General features: G+C 43.2%; 2 protein-coding genes across 3 annotated transcripts; both read left to right on the top strand.

Moving 5' to 3' along the window:
• Positions 1–5,085: 5,085 nt before the first annotated feature.
• Positions 5,086–11,717, top strand: LOC124660420 (SMR domain-containing protein At5g58720-like). Of its 2 annotated transcripts, none has more exons than XM_047198230.1 (11): positions 5,086–5,941; positions 7,182–7,207; positions 7,709–7,852; positions 8,410–8,489; positions 9,054–9,280; positions 9,743–9,813; positions 9,898–9,954; positions 10,244–10,311; positions 10,397–10,503; positions 10,626–10,693; positions 11,215–11,717. In XM_047198230.1, exons 1-11 carry the CDS (start codon positions 5,161–5,163, stop codon positions 11,335–11,337), a joined length of 1,752 nt encoding a protein of 583 aa, XP_047054186.1. In that variant the 5' UTR covers positions 5,086–5,160; the 3' UTR covers positions 11,338–11,717. The 2 variants fall into 2 exon arrangements, with proteins under 2 accessions (XP_047054186.1, XP_047054187.1); XM_047198231.1 differs by lacking the exon at positions 11,215–11,717 and adding an exon at positions 10,924–11,176.
• A 2,552-nt stretch (positions 11,718–14,269) lies between these two features.
• LOC124666720 (GTPase Der-like) lies at positions 14,270–25,241 on the top strand. Its single transcript, XM_047204048.1, has 8 exons — positions 14,270–14,423; positions 15,120–15,344; positions 15,448–15,704; positions 20,040–20,263; positions 20,420–20,545; positions 22,167–22,346; positions 23,409–23,546; positions 24,331–25,241. The coding sequence occupies exons 1-8, from the start codon at positions 14,320–14,322 to the stop codon at positions 24,643–24,645; spliced, it is 1,569 nt and encodes a 522-aa protein (XP_047060004.1). The 5' UTR covers positions 14,270–14,319; the 3' UTR covers positions 24,646–25,241.
• Positions 25,242–27,647: the final 2,406 nt, after the last annotated feature.

A 27,647-nucleotide genomic window follows, 5' to 3' on the forward strand; every position in this document is an offset into this window, starting at 1 on the left:
GCTTGCAACTTAATGCTAGAAGGGGTTCAGATGATAACCCGAAGGTGGATTATTAGTCATAGATGTAGTTGGATTATGGTCTATGTATCATGTTGTAATACCCAATTAAATATTGCAATAACCTTTATCTTATCATAGCATGCATTGTCATGTCCTCACAATTATCAATTGCCCAACTGAAGTTTGTTCACCCAACACATGTTATTTGGAGAGTTAACACTAGTGTAGATAGCTGGGAACCCCGGTCCTTATGTCATCATCATTGCTCTAAAGTCAACTACGCACTCGGAATATTTTCCGGTGCCATCTCCTCTGTGCTACTACTGCTTTGTTACTATTATCATTTCTCTCATATTACTGCTGCTTTCACCTCCTGTTACTAGTGCTTTTTCAGGTGCAGCTGAATTGACAACTCCGTTGTTAAGTCTTACTAGATGATACCCGCGCGTTGCTGCGGGAATATTTGGCTAAAATAGAAGATCGGTTAATATAATTTTAAAATTTGTGAGCAAAATAAAAAATATTTACTTTACATGTAATAACAATATAACATGGGTGTCCGGAGGACTTTTTTATGCATGTAATTAAGTACAGAAATATGTGAGCACATCGACATTCTGTGGTGACACAAAAATGAAGGTGATAAAAAACTGCATAAATTTTAGTTGTACACTTATCTTGCAAACATAAAAACATCAATCATCTCGTGAAACAAAATGATAGTCAACAGTGATAGCGTATCAGTAGCCACATACATCCATAAGGTAGTTGAAGATATTTCCTTAAGATCATGGGGCGCGTGGAGTTAATCAATTCTTGACCAATCCATGCATTACTTGATATCACCATATATTGTTATCATCAATTCATTTCAACTGAAAATTAGAAGGACCATTCTCATACTTCATCGATTATTGACATAAACATTCTTTGAAATTGTTGGCACTAAGCATACTGTGAAATAGACTTCCTACATACGTACCAGGCTCCAACAATGTTTCTTAATCTGAAATACACCAGCTATAACCCTCAATAGTTGGTATGCAGAACAATAAGTCACCAATTGGTCTAGAGGCTTTTTGTGTGTCTCCGATAAATTTTGTTTTAGACAACAACCAGATAGGCAAAAGCGAAACCACTTCATGAAGATGCATACATTTGTTGATTCGGTCTCCCAAAGGCATAAATCGAACCTAAAATATTGGCATTTGCTTCTTAGGTTAAACTGCACGAAAAGAACAAAAAAGTTAGATTGCACAAATGAAAGTAATATAACAAAATGGACATTCATGCAAAAAAAATTACGCGGAAAACAAAAGAATAGTCCATCTAAAAATATATATGGAAGAGGCTGAATCAAAAATATCCATTTGGCAATCTGGATAGTGTATGTCCCTGATCAGTCCATCGACATCCATGCCAAAATAAAATCTTGCAAATACCAACTGAATATTAAATAATATTATGCTTTGTCGGACAAATTGTAGAAGAGGCCGATTCAAGAGCAGATCAGCAAGAAAGTGTTTTAGCAATTAGCATAAGAACATTTCAACTCCTGGCTTCTCCTTCCACCGAATATATGAGCACCTTAGATTACAAACAAAGGGCATAGGAAAAAATACCAGATCGGAAGGCATCTACCAGCTTGGAAAATTCCCAGGAGAGAGAGAAGAAATGGGGCTACAACTTACTTTGAAGTGGAGATTACAGAGAATACCCAGTCAGTGAGTGGAAGAAGCCTGAAACCAAGAAATGTGAAAATGAAGCGCACGAGGAGGTGATGAAACTGGTTGTTGAGAAGATAAAGAAGGAGAAGAGGAACGACATGAGGATAAGAAAGTGGAGCACATGGATGGAAGGAAAAACGACAGCTTGTCTCTGGTGGAAACATTAATTGGTATCTCAGCTCCGTATGAAATGTAATTGGCATGGAGGTGAAGAGGCAAAGACTGTGAAGTCGTGGGTTACTAAAAATCGAAAATAATCTAAGAAACGATGATGTGGCAAACTTACTGAGGTGGAAGGCTTGCATGATAGAAGACCCACCTGATGATGTGGACATGTTGCATGTTGAGAGAAATCACTTAGTGGGTTGCTCCTATTTAGATATTATAGATAAGTATTCTTTACCTCCCCTTGTGTCGAATCAATAAATTTGGGTTTTACTTCCCTCGAAGATTGTTTCGATCCCCTATACTTGTGGGTCATCAACCCTTAGCTGGAAAAGACTCTCCGACGGCGATGAAGCTTAATGGTAGTCCATAAAAAAAAGGCGGAAACAAGCCCCCAACTTTAGGTGCCAGAAGTCGCTACTAGGAATCCATAAGCTCGCAACAGAAAATTTATATACCAGAAAACTTAAGCTTACGTTCTACCGGACGGTTTTTTGAAAATCACAACATTATACACGCCTAGATGGAAACATCCAGCTTTGCGATTTTAGTCGAAAAACATACACGATCAAAAAATGAACAATAAAAGGATGTAAAAGACTCAAATAGTGAACCATAAGCTTTATTTCATCGATCATGTATCATAACTATTACAAGATATGTAATGTGGTAATTGCTAAGTGTGGAAAAGATGTAGTTGTGCGATATTTCATGGACGATCTATCTCGTCGTAGACGTCACCCGGATCCTCCATATTTCGTTTCCGAAGGAAGTTTCTATTTCTATCTTTCAACTCATGAATATCAACAAGGTAGTAAGATTCGTTATGCAGTACTTAATTTGCTGACGACGAAAGGTCCTTCCCATAGAGACTGCACCTTATGCTCTTTCACCTACCGGAGGCGGAGAACCAGATCACCTTCCTTAAACGAGCGATTCTGAACACGGACGACTATGATAGCGACGTAGTTTCTACTGGTAAATGCTGGAGCGTTGGTCAGCTATATTTCGAGCCTCTTCAAGCAGGTCAACAGATAGCTGTCGAGCCTCATCTGCATTTTCTTCATTTTATGCGGAATCTCGCGGGGAATCGTTGATGATGTCGGAGGCCCATGTTATTTTCGGTAATTAAGTCAGCCACCTTTAGGAGTCCATATTTGGGGGAGGCCTTCTAGGGTTTGTTCCAGCCACCATACCTATGGCTGACCGAAACCCCCACCTTTTCCTCCTTAAATACCCCCATAGCTGTCACTTTTAGACTCGGATTTTGATTAGATTAAAAGTTAGCCAATTGCTGCAACTTCGTGAACTTCTTTTGAGGCCAACGCCCAGAACAAGACCGATTATTAGGAATGCCACCTTATTCAATAAAACTTTCATCTTTCATCCGTAATATTCTGATTGCATTATTAGTTCGTACTTGTTCTGGATTTCAGGTAGGAATTAAGACCCTCGTCTGGTCGGGTTGATCGTGCATCCGCAAGATCGCGAACTCTCAGAGATTGTCCTAGCGATTGCATTGGCGCACGAGGTTTGCACGTGTAGTCAGATCATCAAGCACGAACTCCACCAACAAATCGATCTATCTTCATCTCATCGAAAGATCAGACAACTTTTCCCTATCACCAACGTTCGTTGATGAGGGCGCGAAGCTCCAACCCTCCGGCAATGGCAGGACTATGTACCCGCCGTTGGACATGTGCTGCATGTGCGGGAGGTGGTACTCCGGCGGCACGAGTAGCCTAGCTTAGTGAAGCACCATCGCCTTGTCAAGGGTAAGGCTGTGCATGCGGTCCTCCTCGATGCAACGACGGTGGTGCCTCTACTTCTACCTTCATAGTTGTGTTCCATGGCGGTGGAGGAGGTGGTTGTTAGCAGCTAGGGTTTTCAGAGGAGAGAGCGAGGGGCATGTGCAGAGACGCGAGGGGCAAGCGGTTTATAGCGGGCGACTGTGCACACTGATGACGTGGGGAGCTCTGCCGTCGCCGCGTGGATATGGCGGGCGGCGTCTTGTCGCATCGTCGCCTCGTGAGATGGCACACCCATTGAAGACGACGGCCGTCCTTGTCCACGCGGTCATTCAAAACGTTATGCTGGTTTGTCTTGCTGCCAGGGCGGCCCCGCACCCAAATCCTACGTGGCGTGAGGCACCGACGTACCCGTTTCGCGTCCTGATCGTAGGGGTCGGCAAGGGTGGGCCGATGGGTTTATTGGTCTCGAAAAGTGCCAATGCTTTATTGTGCGCGTTGGTGTGAGCACAAAAACACCGCCATTCCCTAAAATTCCATGGGGCATCCCGGTGCGGATGAGCTAACATGTTTTACAGTGGAAGTTAGCTATGATTTTATTGTCACGGAGTCTTCAAGCTAGCATGCAGTGCTTTGTCGTATAATACATTGTCATTTACCAATAATTTGTGATATCTTATTGTTGCCGTGCTTTGTCGTATAATACATCGGTACTTCTTTGGAAATACTTCTGGAGTGAGGGAACTCATTTGTGCAACCAACAACGTCAAGCCGACTCAGGGAGAAGCGGCAGCGGCGGCTCGCCGTCGACATGGTCTAGAGGTTGAAGATGAAGAGCTTCTAAAGGATCTCGTTGTAATTTTTGTTTTTCTTGGTCTGCTTTGTACTATTCGGGGTTTCTTTTAATGCGAGTGTTCTATCTGCAGAAAAAAATGTAGTTTGAACCTTAATAACCAATGGTTAACGGCTTCTATCCTTATAACCTAATGGTTAACCAATATATTATCTATTTTTACTCAAAATGGATTTGAATCCGAAAAATAAATAGTTAACAAGAATATACCTAGAAAAAATAATCGTTTGTTAATTTCTGGAGATTTGAATTGATACATGTCGATTAACTATACTTGAAAATCTTATCAAACGCTATCCCCACTTCCCCACCTTGTCCCCAGATTCTCGCGCGCATACCGTTCCGTACTTATCCCGTCCATTCAGCGGAGGCGGGACACCATCGCTCCACCACTCAGTCTAGGGTAAACTACCAGTCCACCCACTTCCATCCATCTTCGGGACTCACCTCGCTGACCATGACATGTGGGACCCATGTGTAACGTGGCCCACCTGCAAACGAGAGTAAAATATTCCGTACCGGGCCCACCACGCCGTCCTCCACCGCGTGCCTCGTCGCCTTCTTCCTCCCTCCACCGCATTCTCTCCCGCAGGCAGAAAAATCAGGAAAAAGTCAAAACCCGTAGGAGGGAGAGGAAAACAGAGAGGGGAAAAAAAGCGGCGCCCAGATGAAGCCCTCCAACAACGCCAAGAAGAAATCCAAGAAGAAGAAGCGGCCCTCGCCGCCGGCCACCGAGGGCGCGCCGCCGCCGCCGACCACTCCGCCACCGGCGGCAGGTTCCCGCCCCGGCGCACCCCGCTCGCCGCTCTCGGAAACCCTAACCCTAGCGGCGGCGGCTGCTGCAGCCGCCGCTTCCGAGGCGGAATCGGGCAGCAGCAGCGGCGGGGACGTGTCGGCCTACTCGCGCTCCTTCACCCCGAGCTCCTCCTCCTCGGGGGCCGCCTCCACCTCCTCATTCTACGCGCCCTCCTCCTCCGACTCCTCCTCCGCCGCGGGCGACGAGCGCCGGGACCTCGCCTGGCTGCTCGAGGCCTTCGGCAGCGCCACCATCGACCAGGTCGACTCCGCCTACCGCGACGCCGGCGCCGACCCCTTCCTCGCCGCCGGCATCCTCGCCTCCACCCACCCGCCCCCTCCGCCGCCAGATCTCTCGCCGCGCGCGGGATCTGCCGCCCGGAAGCCCGCGCGCAGGCCCAGGAAGCTCCCCGTCGCCGCGTCCGGTATGGTTGCCGACGTCATCGGCAAGGGCTACTCGCGGCCCGCCACTCCGCCCGTAAGCGTGCCCAGCGGGCGGAAGGGCACCGCCAGCAATGGCTGGAATGATGTCAGAAATGGGTGCGGACCTGGTGCTGATCCCACGTATAATGTGGAGGAGGCCGAGCAGTTCCTGTGCTCCATGCTTGGAGATAGCTCCGAGCTCAACATGGGCGTGGTCAGAGACGTGCTAGGTGAGTCGTTTAACACTTGCTGCTGCTGCTGTGGTTTTCTCATACCATTGTGATCGTTTCTCTCTGCTGCTGGAAGTCATAACCAAGTCAAACGGCAATAATAAGAGTAAAAGCACGCCTGGAGGAGAAAGGTGCTCTTTTTTCTGGAAAGTTTTGCTATTTAGTTAGTTCAATGGCATTTCTTTGGAATGCTTTGATAGCTGAACTAGATACCAAACCTTTCCAAAGAACTACACATGACCCAAAACATGGCCTGAAGGTTGAACCACTGTCTTCGTTCAAACCATTTATTTAGCGAACGGGGAAATAGTTTGTCAGTTTGACTGATGCCCTAAAATTGGAAACGAGAATACACATAAGGCATCCATAACACATTCTTGTGATCTGCAAGCCAATCTTGTTTGACTGTCCTTTAGATATGCTTTTAGTCTCTACTTTTCGCTTTTGTAGCCGTTGATATCCCCATGCTAGCATCTGAACTATCTATATTCTCGGCATCGCATGCTTTTAAAACATCTGGTTGGAAATGAAAGTGTGTTAATGATAGGATATCAAATTGGCTCCTTTTAAATGCTTGGTGGTTTCTTATAGAGAGATGTGTGCAGTGAGCAAGGCAGTATTGATGGTTTTGGGCTGAAGTCCTCCCGAAAAGTCAAGTCAGAGAATTGACGATTGAGCTTATCATGTGCAAGGATATAGAAGCCCAGAGTAAAATAGAGCAAGATTCAAGGCAACACACATTCGCCCTTGTTCTCTTAGCTTAAATATTTGGACGTTCAGGAGACTGTTGCCCATAATTTTGTGCTTAACTACATGTGGAAATTGCATGATATCACACTCAACTGGTGGATCCACTTCTCTTCTTCCGGTGCAAAGGATATACTGGATGGGAGGTTGCTTACAGATTGCACAATCCTTCAAATGGTGTGCAGTTGTAACCGATCCACAGTTTTAGTTGGACAATGTTTGTGTGCAGAAAGGCTGTATGGTTTACTTATATACAGCGTCTGAAAGTTCATGTTATGCAATCAATCTAAATTCTTAGATGCAACATGGCGTTTCAGCGGCTGATTTAAAAATTCATTTATTAATTCGGAAGCTACTTGATGTATTTTTCGATTGAATTATAGTGTGTTGAGATATGTATCTAACACCACTATTTGCATTTGGTAAGCCAGTTGGACATGATGCTTAGCTTCTCAGAAAGTGTTTCTTATGTTGTATTTCTTTCATTTTGCAGGTCAGTATGGATATGATGTTGAGAAGGTAAATACGTATTCACTTCATCTCTTAGTGCCTCGACCAGGGTACAAATTTCCACATTTCACTAAAGTTTGTTGATTGGTTGTAGCTAGAATTTTGCCTGTTCTTGATAGTATCAGCAGTCTGTCTGCCCTCTTTACTTTTAAATTCTGGCAAAAACTGTATGCACATGGTTCTGGGAATTTTCTCTAGTTCTACGATCCTATGCACACAACATTAAGATGTCATTATTGGCACATGGGAATACATGAAGGTAAATATAAAAGCTGCTTCTGTAACAATTTAGTCATTGACCATAGATGAGTAACCAGTGTGCAATAGCATGTGCCTTCTTCGTGCACTCGTTTTGTGGCAGTTGCCAGGACACTCTCTGATAGAGAGACATGAACATAGAGAAATTTACGTACTCGACTGCGAAATTAGACTGCTGCTTTTTCTACCGAATGGGATGCTGTAACTTAGCAACAGTTTATTGAGAATTTTTACTAAACCATGTACTTTCAGGCTCTGGATGCATTACTTGATATCTCTGGTATGGGATGGTGCACTAATGCTGAAGATAATAGCACACACTCTCCAGATATTTTCCCAGGCTATGGAATATATGAAGAAATTTCTTCTGCAATGATTGACCAAAGTTCATGCCAGGTAGTAGCATCACATAGCTACAATTTGAGCTCCTATTCTTCAGTGTTACTCTTGCAGAAAATTCAATTAATCTTAGTTACTTATACATTAGCAGCTATAGTGTTCATTGATAAATATGTTGTCCTACAAATCGCATGGGAACATAGATTGTTTATTAGTACTTAGTGCATGTAGTATCATCCCTTCTTACTTGCCAACGTGCGATATGTTGACTGCAGATTGACAGTTTATGTCGTACTTTTCAAAGCACCAACTATTCCCAGTTTGCCATTGGTGTGTTCTGTGACCTGGTTTTCTAGTCATGGAAGTTATTGCCAGTAAGGCTAAAAGCAAATAAAACGAACTTCTGTTAGGATGTTGTTTATTTGGTGGCTCTAGTGTAATGTGAGACAGCAAGCGTTGTTGAATTCCCTTGCTATTTTTATTTGATTGACATAAATGTGCCACTCAACTGAACAAATCTCTAGTTTCCCTATTACGTTATTAGTAACAAGGAATACATTTAGCAATTCTCATCTGTTTCCTTGTGAAATCTCATATTCTATTTTTTTATTCAGTTTCCAGAAGAAACACCTGGTATGTCATACAATCACTTTGGAAAACAACATGAGTTATTCTGGGGGGAACAGCGGAGCAGGTGAACCTTACCTGACCATATACATTTTTTATTTGATTTTTAGTATAAACAGTATATAGCGGCTATTAAATGAGTCAGGTTGATGAACTTTATATAAGTCTATTTGCATGTGCATACTTAACATATACTTAATGCACAAGTCTGTGCAAGTAATTTTGTTCGGATAGCTGTAGTGTGGGAGAAAAACAGCGGGAAACTGTTCCATGTAGAATATTCATTGCTTTCTCATGATACTTTTGCACATTTTGAAAGTTGCATAATATATGTTCCCGGCTAAGGACATGTATCATCTTTGACTATCTAGACAAATTAACTTCGATAAAAGCGTACTTTAGCAACCTAAGTGAGTTATGATGTCATAAAATTCACTAGTTCAATATAAACGCCTTAGTAATTGTCAACTTCAACAGTACTGGCTGTGCAGCTAGTCATCTCCTAGGCATCAATGATATCAGAAATCACGTAGACTTCAACAGTACTTGGCTGTACAATGGTATCAGTAATTGCACTATGTGCCATGCTGGTGGTTCTTGGTTTAAGATTTTCGTGATCTCTGGTTCATAGCTACATGGAGGCTGTTTGCGAGGTGCAACACCCACCAACGCCGCCTTCAAGATCAGCCGTGGTGGATTCCAAGATGCCACAGCAAGTCCTGGAGTCGCTGTTCAAAGTACCTGTACAGGTTCAGCGCACACATGATCCAAGTAAAATGGACTGGAAAAAGATTGTGAAGAAGCTGCAATCATACAATCATCCTATCACAGCAAACAACCAAGGAAGACCAAAAAATGGTATGTTCTGCTTCTTATCGATGTGCTTGCCAATCGTGCAAGGATTGATTTGTCTGTGCCTCTTATGATGCCCAGTTCATTGTGATTCAAGATTTCACTCTTTTTTTTCATTGTGCTAAACTGGCAATTTCTCACTTCTCATTTCCTTCCTCTAGGTTTCATTTTGAGCGTTATTCTTACTGTTAGGCCAATAGCTCCCTCGTCTAAACAATTTTGGTTCAGTCTTATAAGTGAAATTGCTACTTCTCAGTTTCTTGATTTATAGCTTTCAGCCAATACATTCATATAATGCTTCGATGTACGTTCATATTTGGACATTTTTCTACCATATACAATGAAACTAGTTTTGATTTATTTTCTTACAGTTATACATTCAGCTGACCTTATTTCGCCTATTGTGCTTTGTAATTCTTGTATTTGGCACTGCTGCAAATTTTGTAACTGTAATTTCTTCGCGTTAAGGGGATGGGTATCAAGAGTTCCGTGGTGTTTCGGCTAGTCATTATGATAAAATGAAAGGATACTATCAGAAAGTAAGAATTTATTTTTGTCAGAGTTTTCTTTGTGCCAGATCTTCTTTTGTATTTCTTATTTCTGTCTATTATTTTCCCATGCAGGCTGCCCTGGCATATTCCAAAGGAGAAAAATCTTATGCCTCGTACCTTGCAGAGGAGGTCAGACATGCAATTTTATGATGTTTAAGGCTGAGAAGTATGACAGAATAATAAAAGAAAGCAAAACGTCAGAATCTCTTGATCTTTCATCCTTAAAGGTTGAATGATGGAGAGCTCTAACTAATGTGCTGCTGTTGTGTTCTTACAGTTCATAAATTTAGTAAACGGATGTTTGTCCTGTTAGAGCATTCTAAGATTCTGTCGCTTGTGAACATTTTCTGTCAGTGTGCATGTACCTTCTATTCTGTTGCCTTAGCATCTCCAATAATCCGATGTCTATTTGCTTTAGGGAAAACATTATCGGGAATTGGGTCGCGAGGAAGATGAGAAGGCCAGCAGGGAGATATTTGAAGCCAGGTAATTTAATTCTTCTGATGGCAGGAAGATCTTTTCTAAATCTCTTGATACTAAATAGGGCTCCTGTTATATCTTATGTTGGCAGAAACAAACATATAACAAACACAGTGACTATTGATTTGCATGGTCAACATGTCAAGCAAGCTATGAAGCTCCTGAAAGTTCACATGCTGGTTTGTGTATGCATGCCATGTGAGTGTTCACATAAATTTTGGGTGTTGTAATCATTGCCGCCCCACATTTTTTCAGCTTCACTGGTCTTGGTCTAATGTTTTCATCTATATCATGTCTTCCTTTTCCTCTTCCTTAAACAGCTACCCTTCTTAGAGTGATTACTGGTTGTGGTAGTGAAGGTACAGGGAAGGGAAAGATAAAACGATCGGTATGTACTTGTCTGACTAAATATTTCTTGCTCATGTGCTTGCCACCTCAATGTTCTGCTTATAATGTTGTGCGTTTTTATTTATTAATAATTCTGGCAGTGATTTTATAGCAAATTGCATGATCTGCTCTCCTGAATTGCATTTGGTTAGATTTTGCATCTTTCATATGCTATCAACATTTATAGTTTTATGGTCATATGATTCAGTAAGGTAGAATGTTACTGTGCAGCTCTAGGTGGTGTTTGTGTTCCCAACATCCACTTGTGGTCAAACGTGAAATCATCAATTCGGTGCAAATGTGAACTTCCAGAAAATGGTTGCTAAGTGCTTTGAGGGGCATCCCACCTCCTATCTGGGCCTTACATCTTGGATCCTTTGGCTGAGGCTGGAAGTATTCACATTTGCACGATTCATGGGATACATTGCCTAGCTATTATGCATCCAATTCATTAATCATAATAGGTTAATTTCCTTGACTTCACATGCCATGCTCTTGAATGTTGCAATATGTCTGTAATAGGTTATTGAGCTTGTGGAGAAGGAAGGCATTGAATGGCATGAAGGGAATTCCGGAACCATAGTGCTACGACTAGGTGGTCCAAGGGAATATCGCTTTCTCGAGCATGACAGTGATTCCGACTAAATTAAAGCCTTCCCGTTGTCTCTTTTGGAGGAGTCTGACATAGATTAACAGCCGTTCTGATCTATGTATCTCCTGTATCTATCTGTATTTACATGTCCTGTAATTATGGATAGGAGGCCTAGGTTCTGGTGTAGTACGACAGTTTCTGACAACACAGTTGGGGGATAGCGAAGAGAAGATAGGCGCTGTCTGATGTGATCATTGTAGGCTGCTAACCTTGTAATGCACTCCAGGCTATGTACCTGTCTAATTGTTTTATGTGCTGTCCGGGACATTGTAAGAGTGGAACAGCAAACAGTGTAACTTTGCCCTGATATGTCTTTACAAGACATGGGGCTGAGAATGGATCTAAATTATGTACACGTATTAATTATCCTCAATATCAAGAAGCAAGCCTAAACAAAACTTCACTGCAAAGTGGGAAGTTATTGGCTATGCAATCTGTGCCAGCTTTTTTCCATGACATGGCTGCATTTTTTGCATGATACTAGTCCAGAGACTAGGGGCTGATATGTCTTTACAAGACATGGGGCTGAGAATGGAACTAAATTATGTACACGTATTAATTATCCTCAATATCAAGAAGCAACCCTAAACAAAACGTCACCGCAAAGTGTTAAGTTATTGGCTATGCAATCTGTGCCAGCTTTTTTCCATGACATGGCTGCATTTTTTGCATGGTACTCCAGAGACTAGGGTGAGCCTGTCGAATATATGGAAAACAACTAAATATACTGAGAAATCAGCCGCCTTCTCTTGCCTGACTCAGTGCCCTGTGTCCTTTTCAATCTCTTCATTTACCTCCCAAGCAACTCTGAATGTTTGTGTATTTTTTCTTGGACCCATAGATACGAGCTAGGAAAAGTGGTGGCTGATTTGGTAAAGGTGGGGCTAAAATGAGCCAGATTTGTTGCTTGCGTGCCTTGTGAAGGTGATATTGGCGGCGCCTCCGTTGTTGATGGTGGGGTCAGTGATTTTAGGAATGTTTATTACGAACTACATTTTGATTTGTTGTGTGTTCATATATGCTTTGCTACAAATATGGAGTTTTATATGTTATGGCATTTGTGTGTGACTGTGTGTCTCTTACAAATGTTGCAATCATGTTTCAATTTACTTGTAGTTTTGTTGCGGATGTTTGTTTCTATGTTGTATATGTAGAAATATTTGTTTCATGTCATGCGCGGGAAAGTTTGTTGTGAAGATCGGAATGGCATGGTTGTGTGACTTCAGCACGAGATGGCTCTAGGGCGTCCAATTCCCACTAGTTTGCAGTTAGATGACGCATAGCGTAGTTTCATATAAGGGGTATTTAAGAAAGTGAGCTAATGTCCATATTTTGCTCTTTCTCAAGTACAATGATCTTTTTTTTTTTGCGAAAGTAGTACAATGACTAAATTCAACAAGGCTGGCAAGTTCGATGATCATAGATGAATTTGCTCTATTAAGATTACTAAAGATGTTATGGACATTGCATTCAATAGATTTCAACCCTGTTTGAGAGACATGGATCTAAAAGTACTCAAGGTCGGTTAACATATTTTGGTTTTTCAATTACTACGGTGCATGCGAGACATACTAATACCCATGCTTCTTCAGGTGTCTAGCTAGAGTTTTCTTCTTGTCATGCTCGGTATTTGTAACGAAAATCACGTGTGACTCTCCGATGATCGCAAGCAAAAAGTTTTTTGCTCTATCTCCCAATATTCTTTAAGAAACAAGTATATATGCATGTCTAGTATGTATGACCAATGTTACCGGAATATCTTTTCACATGTGATCTGCACAAAAGAGACAATTTCCCTGTTTTGTGAGTTTTTTTTAGCCTACAGTACAACATATTATCTAGCAAAACTCTATAGATATGTAGGTAACATGTGCATGTATCAACGTAATTATTTTTAGATAATTATGGAACTTCAAAATAAAGTTTCTTTTTGTTTTTTTAACGGAGAACTAAGTTAGTGCTTAGTCAAATCCTACTGCACCCGATTGCATCGTGATTCATGCATATGAGTTACAGTTGAATTGCAACTGAGTTTTTTTAGTTGCAACTGGGGTTGTAACCGAAGATTTTTTTCCAGTTGCAAGTGGAGATGCATCTAAGAAAAATGGCCTGGATCGTTAGATTTGCTTCGTGATTTATGCCAAGTTCACTTTTTTTTTGAATACCAAGTTCACAGTTTTTTTTTGAGGGAAAGCATACCTAACGCTTTCCATGCAAAGATTTTGATTTTGCTTGGATTTTTTAAAACTTCCATAAAGTCTCCCATGCTGGATTAGTGCAAGATGGGCCTAGACCATCCATTCTACCCCCTCCGTCGCATAAAACTTATCAAATATTTGTTTAAATTTAGATATATTAGATAGATATATTTAATTTTTTTTGACAAACTTTCCACATATTTCATAGGACAGAGGGAGTAGTTAATCTGTGCCCATTGATATGATTCAACTCAATATAATAGGCAGAGCTTGGGATTGGGAGCCAAAACACCCCTGAAAACACTATCGCCCTCATTCTTTGCTTGATTTCTTGAGAGACATCCGAGCGAGGCCGAAGTGGCATTGTCATGCGTTTCGTGGCCCAGCAGAACAAAACGGGAACTATATTCCGGGTCCGGCCCAGCTTAACCTCGCCTCCTACCTGTGACCACTTCCTCCAAAAAAAATGGGCGCCGCCGCCGTCCTCCTTCGCGCCGCCCTCCGCCGGAGCCGCCCAGCCGCGGCAGCTCTCCTCCTCCCCCGCACCATCCCGTCCTCGCCGGCCCCCCTCCCTCCACCTCCTATCGGTAAGATCCCGCCTCCTCTCCCAAAATAAACCCTTAAACCCTCCTCGCCTCACCGTCCAGCTCCCCCAACGCAGGCCGCGCTCTACCTGTCCTCCCGCGCCTTCCGTTCCCCGCCGGCTTTGGGTACTCCACCGTCCCAGAGGAGTCGGAGCCGCCCGCGAGGACCAAGGGCAAGTCCAGGAGGAGCCCCATGAAGCAGTCCCGCGTCGACTTCACCAAGGTGGACGCCGCGCTGCTCCCCACCATCATCCTCGTCGGCCGCCCCAACGTCGGCAAGTCCGCGCTCTTCAACAGGTGAGGGACGCCACGCGTACTTCGTCCCCGTGTACCTCCGTGGGGGAACCATTTCCACAAGCACCTTTCAGTCCCCACGTCTTCTTACGGCTTCCACTCCACACACGCTTTCTGGAGTAATCCTGCTTAGTTGTAGTGCTCTTTCTGGCTAGCAACCATAATAATGTTCCATCCCTGGTGTTGTATTCCCGCTAACTATATGCATCATTGCAATCCGTGTTGTCACGGTACTTGCTGGTTGCAACCATCTTGATGGTAATTTGCATGTACATCCTGTTGTGATTACACCTTCTCCTATGGATTGCATTCGACAATTAACATGCGGTTTTGCTATGTTGTATAACATCTGCATAAAACGGTGGCTGTCATCTTAGTTGATGTAGCTGCATATGGCATATTTCCTCCTGCAGCCCTTACCCCTATGTATCTCTGTATGTGGATGTATATGTCGCCAGCATAATGTCCTTCGATAATCACCATAATAGCTTCTAGCTATTCCTTTTGACACATACATCTTCACAACATCTGGTTTTCCTAGTTAGCACAGTAACATAATCCTGTTGAAAGATGCCAAATATTATCCACATCATATTATCTTTTATTTCATGCTTATGAGTTACAGCTTATATCGTTTGTCACTCTTATTAAATAGGTTTTTCTTGATTTGTATTGAAACTTTCCAATTACTGTATCTAGATTAATACGGAGGAGAGAGGCATTGGTGTATAATACACCTGGGGACCATGTCACCCGTGACATCCGCGAGGGAGTTGCGAAGCTTGGAGATCTCCGTTTCCGCGTGCTTGACTCAGCTGGTCTCGAGACTGCAGCAACATCTGGGAGCATTCTTGCCCGTACAGCTGACATGACAGGGAATGTGTTGGCCAGATCTCAATTTGCCATTTTCTTGATTGATGTGAGGTGAGTAGGCTTTTGCCTTTTGTCAAACCATTATCATTGGACTTGGGTAAAAAGGTGGATACTTGCTTTCTAGTCCCTAGTAAAAGTATAATGCCCTTCTTAGGGATGGCCTACAACCGCTGGATCTTGAGGTTGGGCAATGGTTGCGAAAACATGCATCTGGGATACATACCATTGTCGCAATGAACAAGTCGGAGGCACTTGATGAGCATGGAACTTTGACCTCTGCTGCTGGAGAAGCCCACAGGTTGGGTTTTGGTGACCCAGTTGCAATATCTGCAGAGACAGGCCTTGGGATGGCAGAGCTTTATGAGATATTGAGGCCATTGTTTGAGGAATACATGTTTCAGCTTCCAAACAGTAAGTTTGTAGCTGTATGTTCACTGATTTGGGTACCCCTTTGGCGAATGATCTTTGCTTTCTTCTGTGAAATCCTAGCAATCGACTAGAGTAAGATCTGTGTGGGTAGGGACTGTTTCTGTGTGTGTACTGCGAGAGAGAGAGAGAGAGAGAGAGAGAGAGAGAGAGAGAGAGAGAGATCGAGAGGGAGAGACGACGTACCTTCTCCCTATGAGGAGGAACCGGAGGGAGTGGTCATGGTGTCGACGGCGGTGGCGTGGGTGAGGCAGTGGCGGCGGTGGCAAAGCTTCCCGTCGGCACACGCTAACCCTAGATCGGTAGGGAGGTGTCGGTGGGGCGAGCAACGCGTCGGTCAACCTCCTACTGCGTGCGTCCGGCACCCACCTGTCTATATAGCGTGGCGACAGGGGCCCACCCACCAGTATACACTTGGACGCCCCCGATCAGGGCGCAAACAAGGTCCACGTCGAGCCGTTGGGCTCGAACGTGCGGGAGATCATCCTAACATTCTCCCCCTTGATCTCAACTTTACTTTTAACTTTATACTTTTACTTTACTCGTTTCATTACAGATCAGTACATGGAGCATGTTTCATCGTCACAACTCAAGTGCCGATAGAATCAGACACCTAAAATATACTTCTCTGTTTTTGAAAAAAATTCTTTTCCTTTTGGGCCTTTTATGATCTAGGAATGGTAAGGCTTTCCCTTAAACCCATGCCGGCTAAGTGGTAAGCCTTTCGTTAGCGGATCCGCAAGCATATCCTTTGTCCTTATATGCTAGAGACTTATAGTGTGATCCTGGACCTTGTGTTTCACAACATAATACTTTACCTCAATTGGTTTCGTAACATTACTCGACTTGTTGTGAGCATAAAATACTGCGGGCTGATTGTCGCAGTACATCTTTAGTGGTTTGTCAATACAATCTACTACTTTAAAGTCGGCTATAAATTTCTTTAACCATAATGCCTGCCCCGTGGCTTCATAACATGTTATACATTCTGCATACATCTTCTCCACGAAATAGCTCCCCCTGCGAGAGTGACCACATATCCAAATGTGGATTTTCTATCATCTTTATCTCCCTCAAAATCTGCATCTGAATACCCTCTTATTTCTTGGGAATCAGTATGTTAGCATGTAGTTTTTTGTGCCTTTCACATAACGCAATGCGTTCTTTACCATTTTCCAGCGTTCTATACCTTGATTTTTTTTGATATCTACCGAGTACCCTGGTGATAAAAGCTAAGTCAGGGCGAGTGCACACACATATGGAACCGCTTTCATTTGATCGAGCTCGTATTGGTTCTTGGGACATTGAAATTTCTCAAAGCTGTCGCCCTTTACAATATTTGGATTAAATACTTAGGCCTCAGCGGCTCCCCCACACCTTCAAGTGGTTTAGAGAAGGTACTCTTCCTGTCCACAACTCATACGGTGTTTTGGGCACCGACTTGCTTGGTACTCTGTTGAGAATGTGAATAGCGATTTTTAACGCCTCAATCCACAATCCCAACGGTAGGGTGGAGTAGCTCATCATACTGCGCACCATATCCATAAGGGTACGGTTACGCCTTTTAGCTACTCCATTTTGCTCAGGCTCACCCGATATTGAATATTGGGCTACTATGCCAGTCTCCTGTAAGAACCTTGCACACTTGGCCATATGGAGTGTGTCGACCGTAGTACTCCCCTCCACGGTCAGACCTTACTATTTTTATTCTTTTGTCATGCTGATTTTCAACTTCAGCTTTGAATATTTTTCTTTCTTTGGGAATCTTTCTATCCCCCTTTCGAAATATGGCCTAAGCGACAGTGCCATAATTTTGATGATTCATCAGTTCTCTTTCTTTTCTTTTGTTCTTTGTCCAACGCGGATACTTGCTCATTCAAATCACACCCAGACAACACTTTTTCACGCAGTGATAATAAATAGAGCTCATTGTGAAGTAAAGCAACACCCACATAAGCATTATTACACCTTATGACACACTTGCCATGTCCAAAATAACATTCATAACTGTCTTTGTCCAAACTTGAAACACTAATCAAGTTTCTGTGTAATGAAGGAACAAATAAAACATCTCTAAGCAGAATAGTGAAACCACCAGCTAACTCCAAGGAGATGTCGCCAACAGCTTCAACTTCTGCTTGAACTCCATTCACGACTTCAATGCATCTATCGCTTTTTTGCAAAGTCCGCGTCGAATGGAATCCCTCTAAAGAATTTGCAACATACCCGAGTCAATCCACCAAGTAGATTTTGAAAACTATGTATACAAGGATTCATTTACGAAGGAAACTATGTCGTTACCTCTCTTTGCCATTATAGACTTTAGCCATTCAGGGCAATCTTTCTTGTAATGCCCAGTCTAGTTTTCTTGCAGTGGAGACACTGATCTTTGTCCACTGGAATCTGCTTCTTGCAGTTGTCCACTGGAATCTGCTTGTGCTGAGGCTGATACTGCATGTGAGCTTTCCATATGGCTTTGAAGGAGAGCCATTGTTGCTTTGAGTGAAGTTCCTTTTTCTTGTTGTCCTTCACATAGTTCAGAGAACCTCCATTTTGTGCTTTGAGTCTGTCCTCCTCTTGCACACACATGGCTATGGTCTTTTCTATGTCCCATTTTTTCAGGAGACATGTTGTAGTTGACAACAAAGGTGTCAAACTGTTGTGGCAGTGAAGCCATAACCAAGTGGACAAGAAGTGCATGCTTAAGCTCCAGGTTATCATCCATGGGCTTCAGCTTTGCTGCAAAGTTGCTCATCCTGAGGATGTGCTCTCTAATGCCATGTCCACCTCGAGGGTACTTTTGTTGGGTAGCATATATCTTTGAAGAACCAGTGAACTAGCTCTTTATCTTTTCAAGGTACTCCCCAACGGAAGCACACTCTGCAATTGAGCCCACAATGGCGTTTTTAATTGTAATCTTTATAAATGCCATGCACTTTTTATTGGCTATCAGCTACTTTTGGTTCTCTAGGGTGTATGCCATCTCCACTGGAGCATGGTCCCTTTTCTTTTTCTGCCATGCAACATCATCATCTTTGTCATCTCTGACTGGATCTGTTGGCTTTATGGGCTTTGGGGTTTCCAGAACCAGTCCACCTTCTTCCTCCAAAGGCCAAAGCCCACAAAGCCAAAGGTGATGATGCCGCATGGTAGAAAAAGAAAAGGGACCATGCTCCACTGGAGATGGCATATACCCTAGAGAACCAAAAGTGGCTGACAACCAATAAAAAGTGCATCGCATTTATAAAGAATACAATTGAGAACGCTATTGTGGGCTCAATTGTAGAGTGTGCTTCCGTTGGGGAGTACCTTAAAAAGATAAAGAGCCACTGGTTCTTCAAAGATATATGCTACCCAACTGGTGACAGAAAAGTACACTGGAGGTGGACATGGCATTAGAGAGCACATCCTCAGGATGAGCAACATGGCTGCAAAGCTGAAGCCCATGGATGATAACCTGGAGCTTAAGCCTGTCCACGTGGTTATGGCTTCATTGCCACAACAGTTTGACACCTTTGTTGTCAACTACAACATGTCTCCTGAAAAATGGGACATAGAAAAGACCATAGCCATGTGTGTGCAAAAGGAGGACAGACTCAAAGCACAAAATGGAGGTTCTCTGCACTATGTGAAGGACAGCAAGAAAAGGAACTTCACTCAAAGCAACAATGGCTCTCCTTCAAGGCCATATGGAAAAGCTCACATGCACTGATACCAATGTTAAATCCTAGGAATCGACTAGAGTAAGATCTGTGCGGGTAGGGACTGCTGTGTGTGTACTGTGAGAGAGAGAGAGAGAGATCGAGAGGAAGAGACGACGTATCTTCTCCATGTGAGGAGGAACCGGAGGGAGTGGTCATGGTGGCGGTGGCGTGGGTGAGGCAGTGGCAGCGGTGGCGGAGCTTCCCGTCGGCACGCGCTAACCCTAGATTGGTAGGGAGGTGTCAGTGGGGCGAGCAGCGCGTCGTTCAACCTTGTACCGCGTGCGTCTGGCCCCCACCTGTCTATATAGCACGGCAACATGGGCCCACCAACCAGTATACGGTTGGACGCCCCCGATCAGGGCGCAGACAAGGTCCACGTCGAGCCGTTGGGCTCGAACGTGCGGGAGATCATCCTAACATCTTCCAGTACTATAGTGATGGTAAAACTAATACATATTCGTAAGTATGATGAACCCGCATAAACAGAACGATAGGATTTCAGCTAAGTATCAAGATTGCTTTACCATATCTCCATCTGCTACTTCTGTCTCCGTAATGATTCTGTTCAAGTAGATCTATGTACATTTTATTCTTAGTATTCTTTAACATATGGCAGATGGACTAAATCAAGATGACCTTATTTCCGAGGCCGAGGCAAATGAAGGTGATGAAAGCAAGTTACCTTTGCAGTTAGCAATTGTGGGACGTCCTAATGTTGGGAAGTCTACCATGCTTAATACCTTGTTGCAAGAAAATAGAGTTCTGGTTGGTCCAGAGTCAGGCTTAACAAGGGACTCCATTCGGGCCAAGTTTCAATTTGACAACCGAAGTGTATATTTGGTAAGTTAACTCGCTATGAGTGGGTTTTAATATCTTATTTTGGAACATCATTTCCTCTATGGCTATAAGTGCAGTGTAGGAGGAACTCATTACATAAATCCATTCAGGTAGTCTCCATCTTAACGTATCGACCGTTTCTTCCTTTTTGTGATGCAGGTGGATACTGCTGGCTGGATGGAGAGGTCAGGAAAGGAGAAAGGGCCAGCATCGTTGAGTGTGGTACAATCAAGAAAGAACCTGATGAGAGCTCATATTGTAGCTCTTGTGCTTGATGCAGAAAAGGTAATTATGTTCATTCGGATGTACACTAGCCTACGGCCTAAAATTCTGACTAATATGCTCCCTTTTATCTGGTTGAGGTTCTCAATAACTTTTTGTACTTTTAAGGTCTTGTGGATTACATATTCGAAATAAAAGGTCTTGTTGATACGATGAGTTAATTCTACTGATTATATATGCATTGTGGCCAGTAACCAGTAAATTAAGTAGGAACTCGGTTTTAGATTTTTCATGAAATTTCCTTTTTTGAGGTTCTTCGAAATTCTTCAATCGAAGTTAGAAGATCTCATTCATAAAAAAAAATGGTTAGAAGATTTCAGATGAAGAGATAGGGTGAACCTACATGTTTTTGTGAAAGAGGGGAAATTGCTGCTCTTCTACGAACACAAAAAACAGGGCCGTGTTCCCTATGTTTGCTTGAGGGCTGAAGGGCCAGCAGTATTGACCTGATTTTTTCACCTTGTTTGTTTGGTATGGGCATCACGCTCCTCTCCTTGTTTAGAGCTTCACACCCATGCAACCATTTCCTCTCCATATCCACTTGTCCACTCCACCACAGCTTCCACGTGAGCGGATTCTTGCCATAATTACGCCTGCAAGTTCATGCTCGACCTGTTCCATTGCTGCTCACCTCCTCTTTGAAACAGACCATGGGGCACATTACCGCATGATCACTACCGCAGAACAAGGATGACCTCAAAGTTTTACTGTTTTTGAATTAGTCACTATTGAGAGACTATGTTGACCCATGAAAACTCTGTTGACAGCCACTTGGGGCCTCCTAGATATGACCAGAAAGTGTGAAACACCGCCAAGCGGCGTACACAATCATGGAGGATAGATGAGTAACATGTCCTTGAGCACAAGGTTCCTGGCACAATGACAGGTAGAGTGTCGGGACAGATCCAAGTCTGTTTATCTAACACACTGACATGTGGGGCCCGCCATAATTCCTCTTCCACTTCACGATTAGCTTTCACACTTTTGAAGAACCTCTGGATTGGAAATCTTCTGAGCTTTCCGTTTTAAAAGGTCCCAATCTCAATCTTGTACCATGGGTTTTTGTATACATGACTGGAAGTAGCTTATGTAACTCTTCCCTCTTGCTCAATCAACATATGCTTTTAACTTGACTTCACATGATTTCTCTGTTCTCTGAACTTGGTTTATACATTTGCAATGATTTTTCTGGCAAAACATTTTTTTGCCAAGCTACAGACCACATTGCATTATTAGTTTTTCTAACCATTTTACACTATTATATGCTCCGCTAAGAACTGAATTTCACAAACTTGAGTCAGCACTTATAATACAGACTAATGAGTGGTTGTAAATCAGGTCCTCAATCTGGTTTACAATTTGTGTTTTCCACTTTTAGTGAGCACATGAGTAGGTTTGTGTAAATTTGATCATCTAAGTTTAGTCCCATATCATATACTCTGTACTTATTTAATTCCTTGCCCTGGTTAAGACGGTCAATGCTCTATTGTTAGTACCATGCACAAATTAGTATGCATTAGAGGCAACATCCTTAATGTCCAGTAATCTCGCATGTCTTTATGCATGTTTCATGTAATTTTAGTTCTAATGTAAAATGCCATGACAAGGCTCTATTGAAATGCAGATTGCAAAGTCGAAGAGTAGTATGAATCATCCAGAAGTTGTGATAGCACGACAAGCAATCGAAGAAGGCCGTGGACTTGTTGTGATTGTCAATAAAATGGATCTCCTTAGAGAAAACCAACGATTGTTAGACAAAGTGTTAGAGGCTGTTCCTAAAGAAATCCAGACAGTAATTCCTCAGGTACTTTTCTTCAACATTAAAGAAATACTTATGATCATCCATCACTACGAACTGTCAAAAGGTCAATAAGATACTCGTAATATGACTACTGCCTGTAAGTGGTAACTATAGTCTGTAGGCAATGTTTCTTGAAGGAAATTCATAGGAGGTTCCCTTCTAAGAATTAATCCAGAAAAATTAAGTTATACCGGACCCTTGCGTTTCAGTTGAACCTTCCTTTTCCCAGTTGGTGTTATCTGAACACATCATAGTTGTTCTGGGTAGCTTTCTTACTGTTTATTCTCCAAGTCAGACCTCACTGAATCTATGACGAGCTGCTTTCTATTTGCCGAACTTGATATTTTGTTGGTTATCACACATGTAGATGCTTTACTTTGTTTTTAATGAGAATATAGATAATGGTCTAGTTTGGTGGATCAGCTAAGCATGATGGACAATCACAAAACCACTTCCTTCTGAAAGTGTTTACTAATAACTGGAAATGCAGTCTTAATTCCACTCCGTACTTTTATCTTTTCATAACGTGTAGCGTATCTGCTGATAGTAATATCTGCCGTCAATGATTATGGGCGTCAGCAGTTGGTTCCCGCTTTCAGTTGGACTTGGATGCGGAGAGGCAAGAGCCTGTTGCAACAGGAAGTCACGCTGCCAAGTCCTGGTAGGCTTAGGCAGCAGTCTGAGTCTAGATTTGGTGGAAGAGACTAGGAGGACTTAGTCGGAGTCTGCCGAAGACTGAGTTCTCTTAGTTCAAGCAATAGCAAAATCCTCTTGAGCATATGCTTTCCTAATCCAGTATGGTTCGCTAGTACCAGTACTGATCCGATGCTTGCCCGACAGAGTTAGCCCTTGCCTCCGGTGAGCTACCCATACAAGTGTACCACCTCCGAAGCAAATGGCCCATCATTACCCAGGCCTGAATGTGTGCTTCTGTAACGCCTTTGTGTATAAATTGAAAATTGAAAGCCCTCTCAATCAAAAGAGGGGACAACCATATCGTGGACCTTTTAGCTTGCTTGGTACGGCAACATCACATGGGAAAATCTTTTATCTTCATGTTGACAGGTTACAGGGATACCAGTTGTGTTCGTGTCAGCATTGGAAGGCAGGGGGAGGCTTGCTGTTATGCACCAGGTTATAGAAACTTATGAGAAATGGTGTTTTAGATTGTCAACCTCGCGCCTGAATCGTTGGTTGCGTAAGGTAAACGTCCTGCTCACTTACTGTTACTTTATTTGCATGCTAGGGTGTGTGCCAAGTAGGAACTACTTACCATTCAAGTAAAACAGTAAGAACATAAATCTTGAACATTATATTCAAATCTAGAGTGGCACAGTTCACTAGGTGGAATTGTATGAGTGCAGAGTAGAATTATTTGGAGGTCTTTTTTGCTTTTAGTGCTTGATCTGCCATGGTCGGACTGCATTACAAGAGACACTGTACGTCCAGCTTCGGCAGGCATTAATTCGGTAGTAGTTTGCTTTACGTTTGAAGTTTCAATTGTATTAGGGAAAGAGTTTAATTAGGAAAGGTTTGGAGTCCAGTCCGGTCTATCTCATGGTTGTAACTCCTTTATGAGAGGATCATAATCAATGAAAAGGCAAGCAGTAGAGTTATCAATCTGTCTGCTACCTTGTGCTTCTCTCCTATCCCCGCGCCCCTCTCCTGTGCGGTTGCTATTCTAAACACCCCTGCATCCTACCACGGCTAGCCGGCGGTGAGGCTGTTCACCACGACTATAAATTTAGATCTGGTACTAGTGGTGACATAAGCCACCTAGAATGGGCTGCTACTTCTCAATTTCCCTAGGACTAGTTATTGTTTGAAATGTTTAGTTCTGTATCATTCCTCTGCTATGAGTCTGTTAACTATATCACGTTTATTATATTTGTTACTACTGAGTTCATTCTTCTTCTAGTTTATTTTTGAACTTCCTTGTCAAAGAAATTTACATTACTGAAGTGTTACCTCCAATTCTCTTTGACAGGTTATGAGTAGACATTCATGGAAAGATTCAGCTACGCAACCAAAAGTGAAGTACTTCACTCAGGTGAAAGCGAGGCCACCAACATTTGTCGCCTTTATGAGTGGGAAGACTCAGCTATCGGATACAGATATCAGGTTCTTGACAAAATCTCTCAAGGAAGATTTCAACATAGGGGGGATACCAATCCGGATCCTACAGCGCTCTATTCCAAGAAAAGCGTCTTCTTTCAAGAGCAATATCAAGAAAAGAGGATCAACGATAATCAGGATGAAAACAGACAAAAGAACCGAAGTGTCTGATCCCACTCAGTCATAATGTTCTACGACACCACGAAGGCAACTCCAGAGTCTGATGAAGGATGATGGTATTTGTCTACTATTCAGAAGGGAAGCCATTGGTCATGATACACGTTTGACCAAAAACGGTCTAGCAGAGGAAACAGAAAACGGCTGCCTTCATGCAGAGGATGTGGACAGAAGAGCTTTCTTGTCTGCAAAGGAAGTGATTAAAGACTTCAGTAGGCAGGATAATTATTGAAAAGCGAGGACGACTACAAAAAAGCAAGCTCAGTGTTTATATTTGGAACGGGGGCATTTTCTGCAAGCACTAGCTGAGGTTCAAAAAACGATCAAGTTGTTATGGGCGAAGACTGAACTTTTCAGTAGGCCAGAGAAAAAAAGGTGGTATCGTGTAGCGTTCTTGTACATTTATCTGCCACGAACAAATTCCCCTTGTATCCCCCTATATATATGGCACGTATAGTCTAAGAGAATGTTTTGACAAATATGTACTCCCCCCCTAAGTTTCGAGAACTTAGTACAAAATTTGTACTAACTTGGTACTAAATCTCCGACACTTATTATGAATCGGAGGGAGTAATATCAAACCACATGTTTGCGTTTACATGATCATCAATCAGAGCTGAGACTCTCCTGTATCGCCGGTTCTCTCTCGGTGTTACGGTTTTGTAATAAGATGATCCAGGGAGCCGTATCCTCGAAAAAAATGATATAGCGAGGCAGCTATCTCGCCAAATACAAATGCTAACACGCTAAACTAAGCCCTTTTTCAGTACTTCCAAGCCGTGATATTGCAGTCCAAATAGATGATGGATTACCGGTGAAGACTATGTTAATCAATTGTACGCTAGGATCAATTGCCCAGCGAAATGCCAAAAAGGACCACCTCTCGGTGCAAATATCAAAAGTAGTGGCAGCACGCCTCGCCAAGTGATACGTGGGGGATGCCGCCATAGCAGGTGGTGGAAGGCCCTGCCGCCGTGAGGAGTGGCGGCACGTTGGGCAGCTCAAGCTGCCGTTAACTGTGCCGTCGACTGGTGGGCCATGCCGCCCTTGCTCGTGGCGGCATGATGGCGTGGCGGGGTGCCACCACCGGCTGGGGCGGCATGCGTCGGCAGCTGCGACAGACCTGCCGGCACTGATTTCCACATCTCTTTTTTCTAAGATTTCTTCGCTTTTCTGTTGATAGCACTGATTGAAGGCACTTCCCGCTTATTTTTCCCGCCTAATTCTCCCCCTAGAATCTGTCGTGTTCTCTACAAAAACTGGCGTCGATATTATTTGGTACACAAGTGCTCATACTTTAGCCAGCATGAGTGTGCCTTGCTCGTTCCAGGATTTTAAGCCGATGAAGGGGAAAACACAAGTTTGCCACCAGGGGTTAGAGCAGAGAGGTGTTGGTGCGGCCGCCTTGCGAAGGTGAAGGAGGTGGTGGATTTTCCAATAAGTTCGGCATGAAATATTCCATGTGCACGGACTACGATCATGATCCACCCGCACAAACAAGCTCATCGTGTTCGAGACATGCGGTATGTTCTAAAAGCATGATTAAAAATCATATCTGCATGTCACTTATTTTCCTTTATTGACCTTCTTATTTGTGTCGCAGTCTCCTCGGCCGCTGTGCAAGTGGTTTCATTGGATAGACACGGAGCAACCGGATTGAGTGCGCCGTAAGGTGGAGGAAAAACAGCGGCGTACATGGGAAAGGTTTCATGAAGAGGATGTTGAAAAAAGGCTGCTGCTAATGATAAAGCAGAGAGATATATACAAAAATTAAGGATGCAACAAGCTCGAAATCGTGAGGTGAATCAGAAGAGGATGGATGATGGGGCTGCACGTAGGTATGCGGAGGAAGAGGTGTGCAGTGTGAAGCGGAAAGGAAGAGATTAAGAGAAAGGGTGGTTGAGGCACATGCAGTAGAAGAACGCGGCGGCAAGACGGTAAATGGTCACGCTGGACAAATAGAGTGACCCGTTGTAGTAGCTATGTATGTTAATTTTAGTTTTACTTTCTCGTTGTTTCTTAAATTTCGTTGTAGTGATTACCATATTTTAATTTTATTTATATTTGCATCTGTTATCACCAGAATTTGACCGGATCAGAGGTGGGCCGCGATTAAGATGGGCTTGAAGAATATACACGGAAGAAATACATGAATCGGCCTTGTATACAAAGTTTGGGATAGTTTGCCCGTGTATCTGTAAATATAGTAGGATACGTGTCGGTTAGATAGAATTTGGCTCGTGCACGGTTGGGATTATTCCCACGTTAGAAAGTTTACGGACTATAAATATGTATCTAGGGTTATTGAGAAAGACAACAATCACGTTCATCACAAACCAATCTAGGCGCATCGCCAACTCCCTTGTTTCGAGGGTTTCTTCCGGGTAAGCATCATGCTGCCTAGATCGCATCTTGCGATCTAGGCAATACACGTTTATTCGTTGTTTAAGCGTTGCTCGTGCTCGAAGCCTTGTTGATGGCGAGCAACGTAGTTATCATAGATGTGTTAGGGTTAGCATTGTTTCATCGTATCATATGCTTTCGTCCTTGCAACCCTTAGACGTCTAGCCGCCCTTACACCTATCTTAGGTGTAAGGGCGGCACCTCGCTTGATCATTATTTAGTAGATCCGATCCGTTATGATTGCTCCTTGTTCTTCAAGGATTAGTTTAATATCTGCATAGTTAGGCCTTGCAAACGGGTTGAAGGATCCAGTAGCACGTAGGGTGTAGTTTGCTAGCCCTAGATGAGATGTTCCAGGGATCAACTTCATGTTGGTTTTTAGGCCTTGTCTAGGGTCGGTTTATTATCACCGTGCGTGGCTGCCAGGCTCAATCACGCGTAGGATGTTCCGATTATGTGGTGAAAACCCTAAATCGTCGTAGGTCGTTTTAGCTTTATATTGATCAAGCAGGACCACCATTGATCGTATACCTCATACGAATCATGGGTGGATCGGCTCATTGAGCCGATTCACAGGACAACCTGAGAGCCGATCGAGGCTCGTATTTA

The sequence above is a fragment of the Lolium rigidum genome, chromosome 6, assembly GCF_022539505.1.
Source record: "Lolium rigidum isolate FL_2022 chromosome 6, APGP_CSIRO_Lrig_0.1, whole genome shotgun sequence".
NCBI classification, from domain to species: domain Eukaryota; kingdom Viridiplantae; phylum Streptophyta; class Magnoliopsida; order Poales; family Poaceae; genus Lolium; species Lolium rigidum.

Excerpts from the sequence above, each read along its gene's own strand:
- LOC124660420 (XM_047198230.1), top strand. The coding sequence starts at position 5,161 with ATGAAGCCCTCCAACAACGCCAAGAAGAAATCCAAGAAGAAGAAGCGG. Across the intron at positions 9,955-10,243 it reads CCTCGTACCTTGCAGAGGAG|GGAAAACATTATCGGGAATT; the intron begins GTCAGACATGCA and ends TATTTGCTTTAG. Across the intron at positions 10,312-10,396 it reads AGGGAGATATTTGAAGCCAG|AAACAAACATATAACAAACA; the intron begins GTAATTTAATTC and ends TTATGTTGGCAG.
- LOC124666720 (XM_047204048.1), top strand. The coding sequence starts at position 14,320 with ATGAAGCAGTCCCGCGTCGACTTCACCAAGGTGGACGCCGCGCTGCTC. Across the intron at positions 14,424-15,119 it reads AAGTCCGCGCTCTTCAACAG|ATTAATACGGAGGAGAGAGG; the intron begins GTGAGGGACGCC and ends TACTGTATCTAG. Across the intron at positions 22,347-23,408 it reads TCCAGACAGTAATTCCTCAG|GTTACAGGGATACCAGTTGT; the intron begins GTACTTTTCTTC and ends TCATGTTGACAG.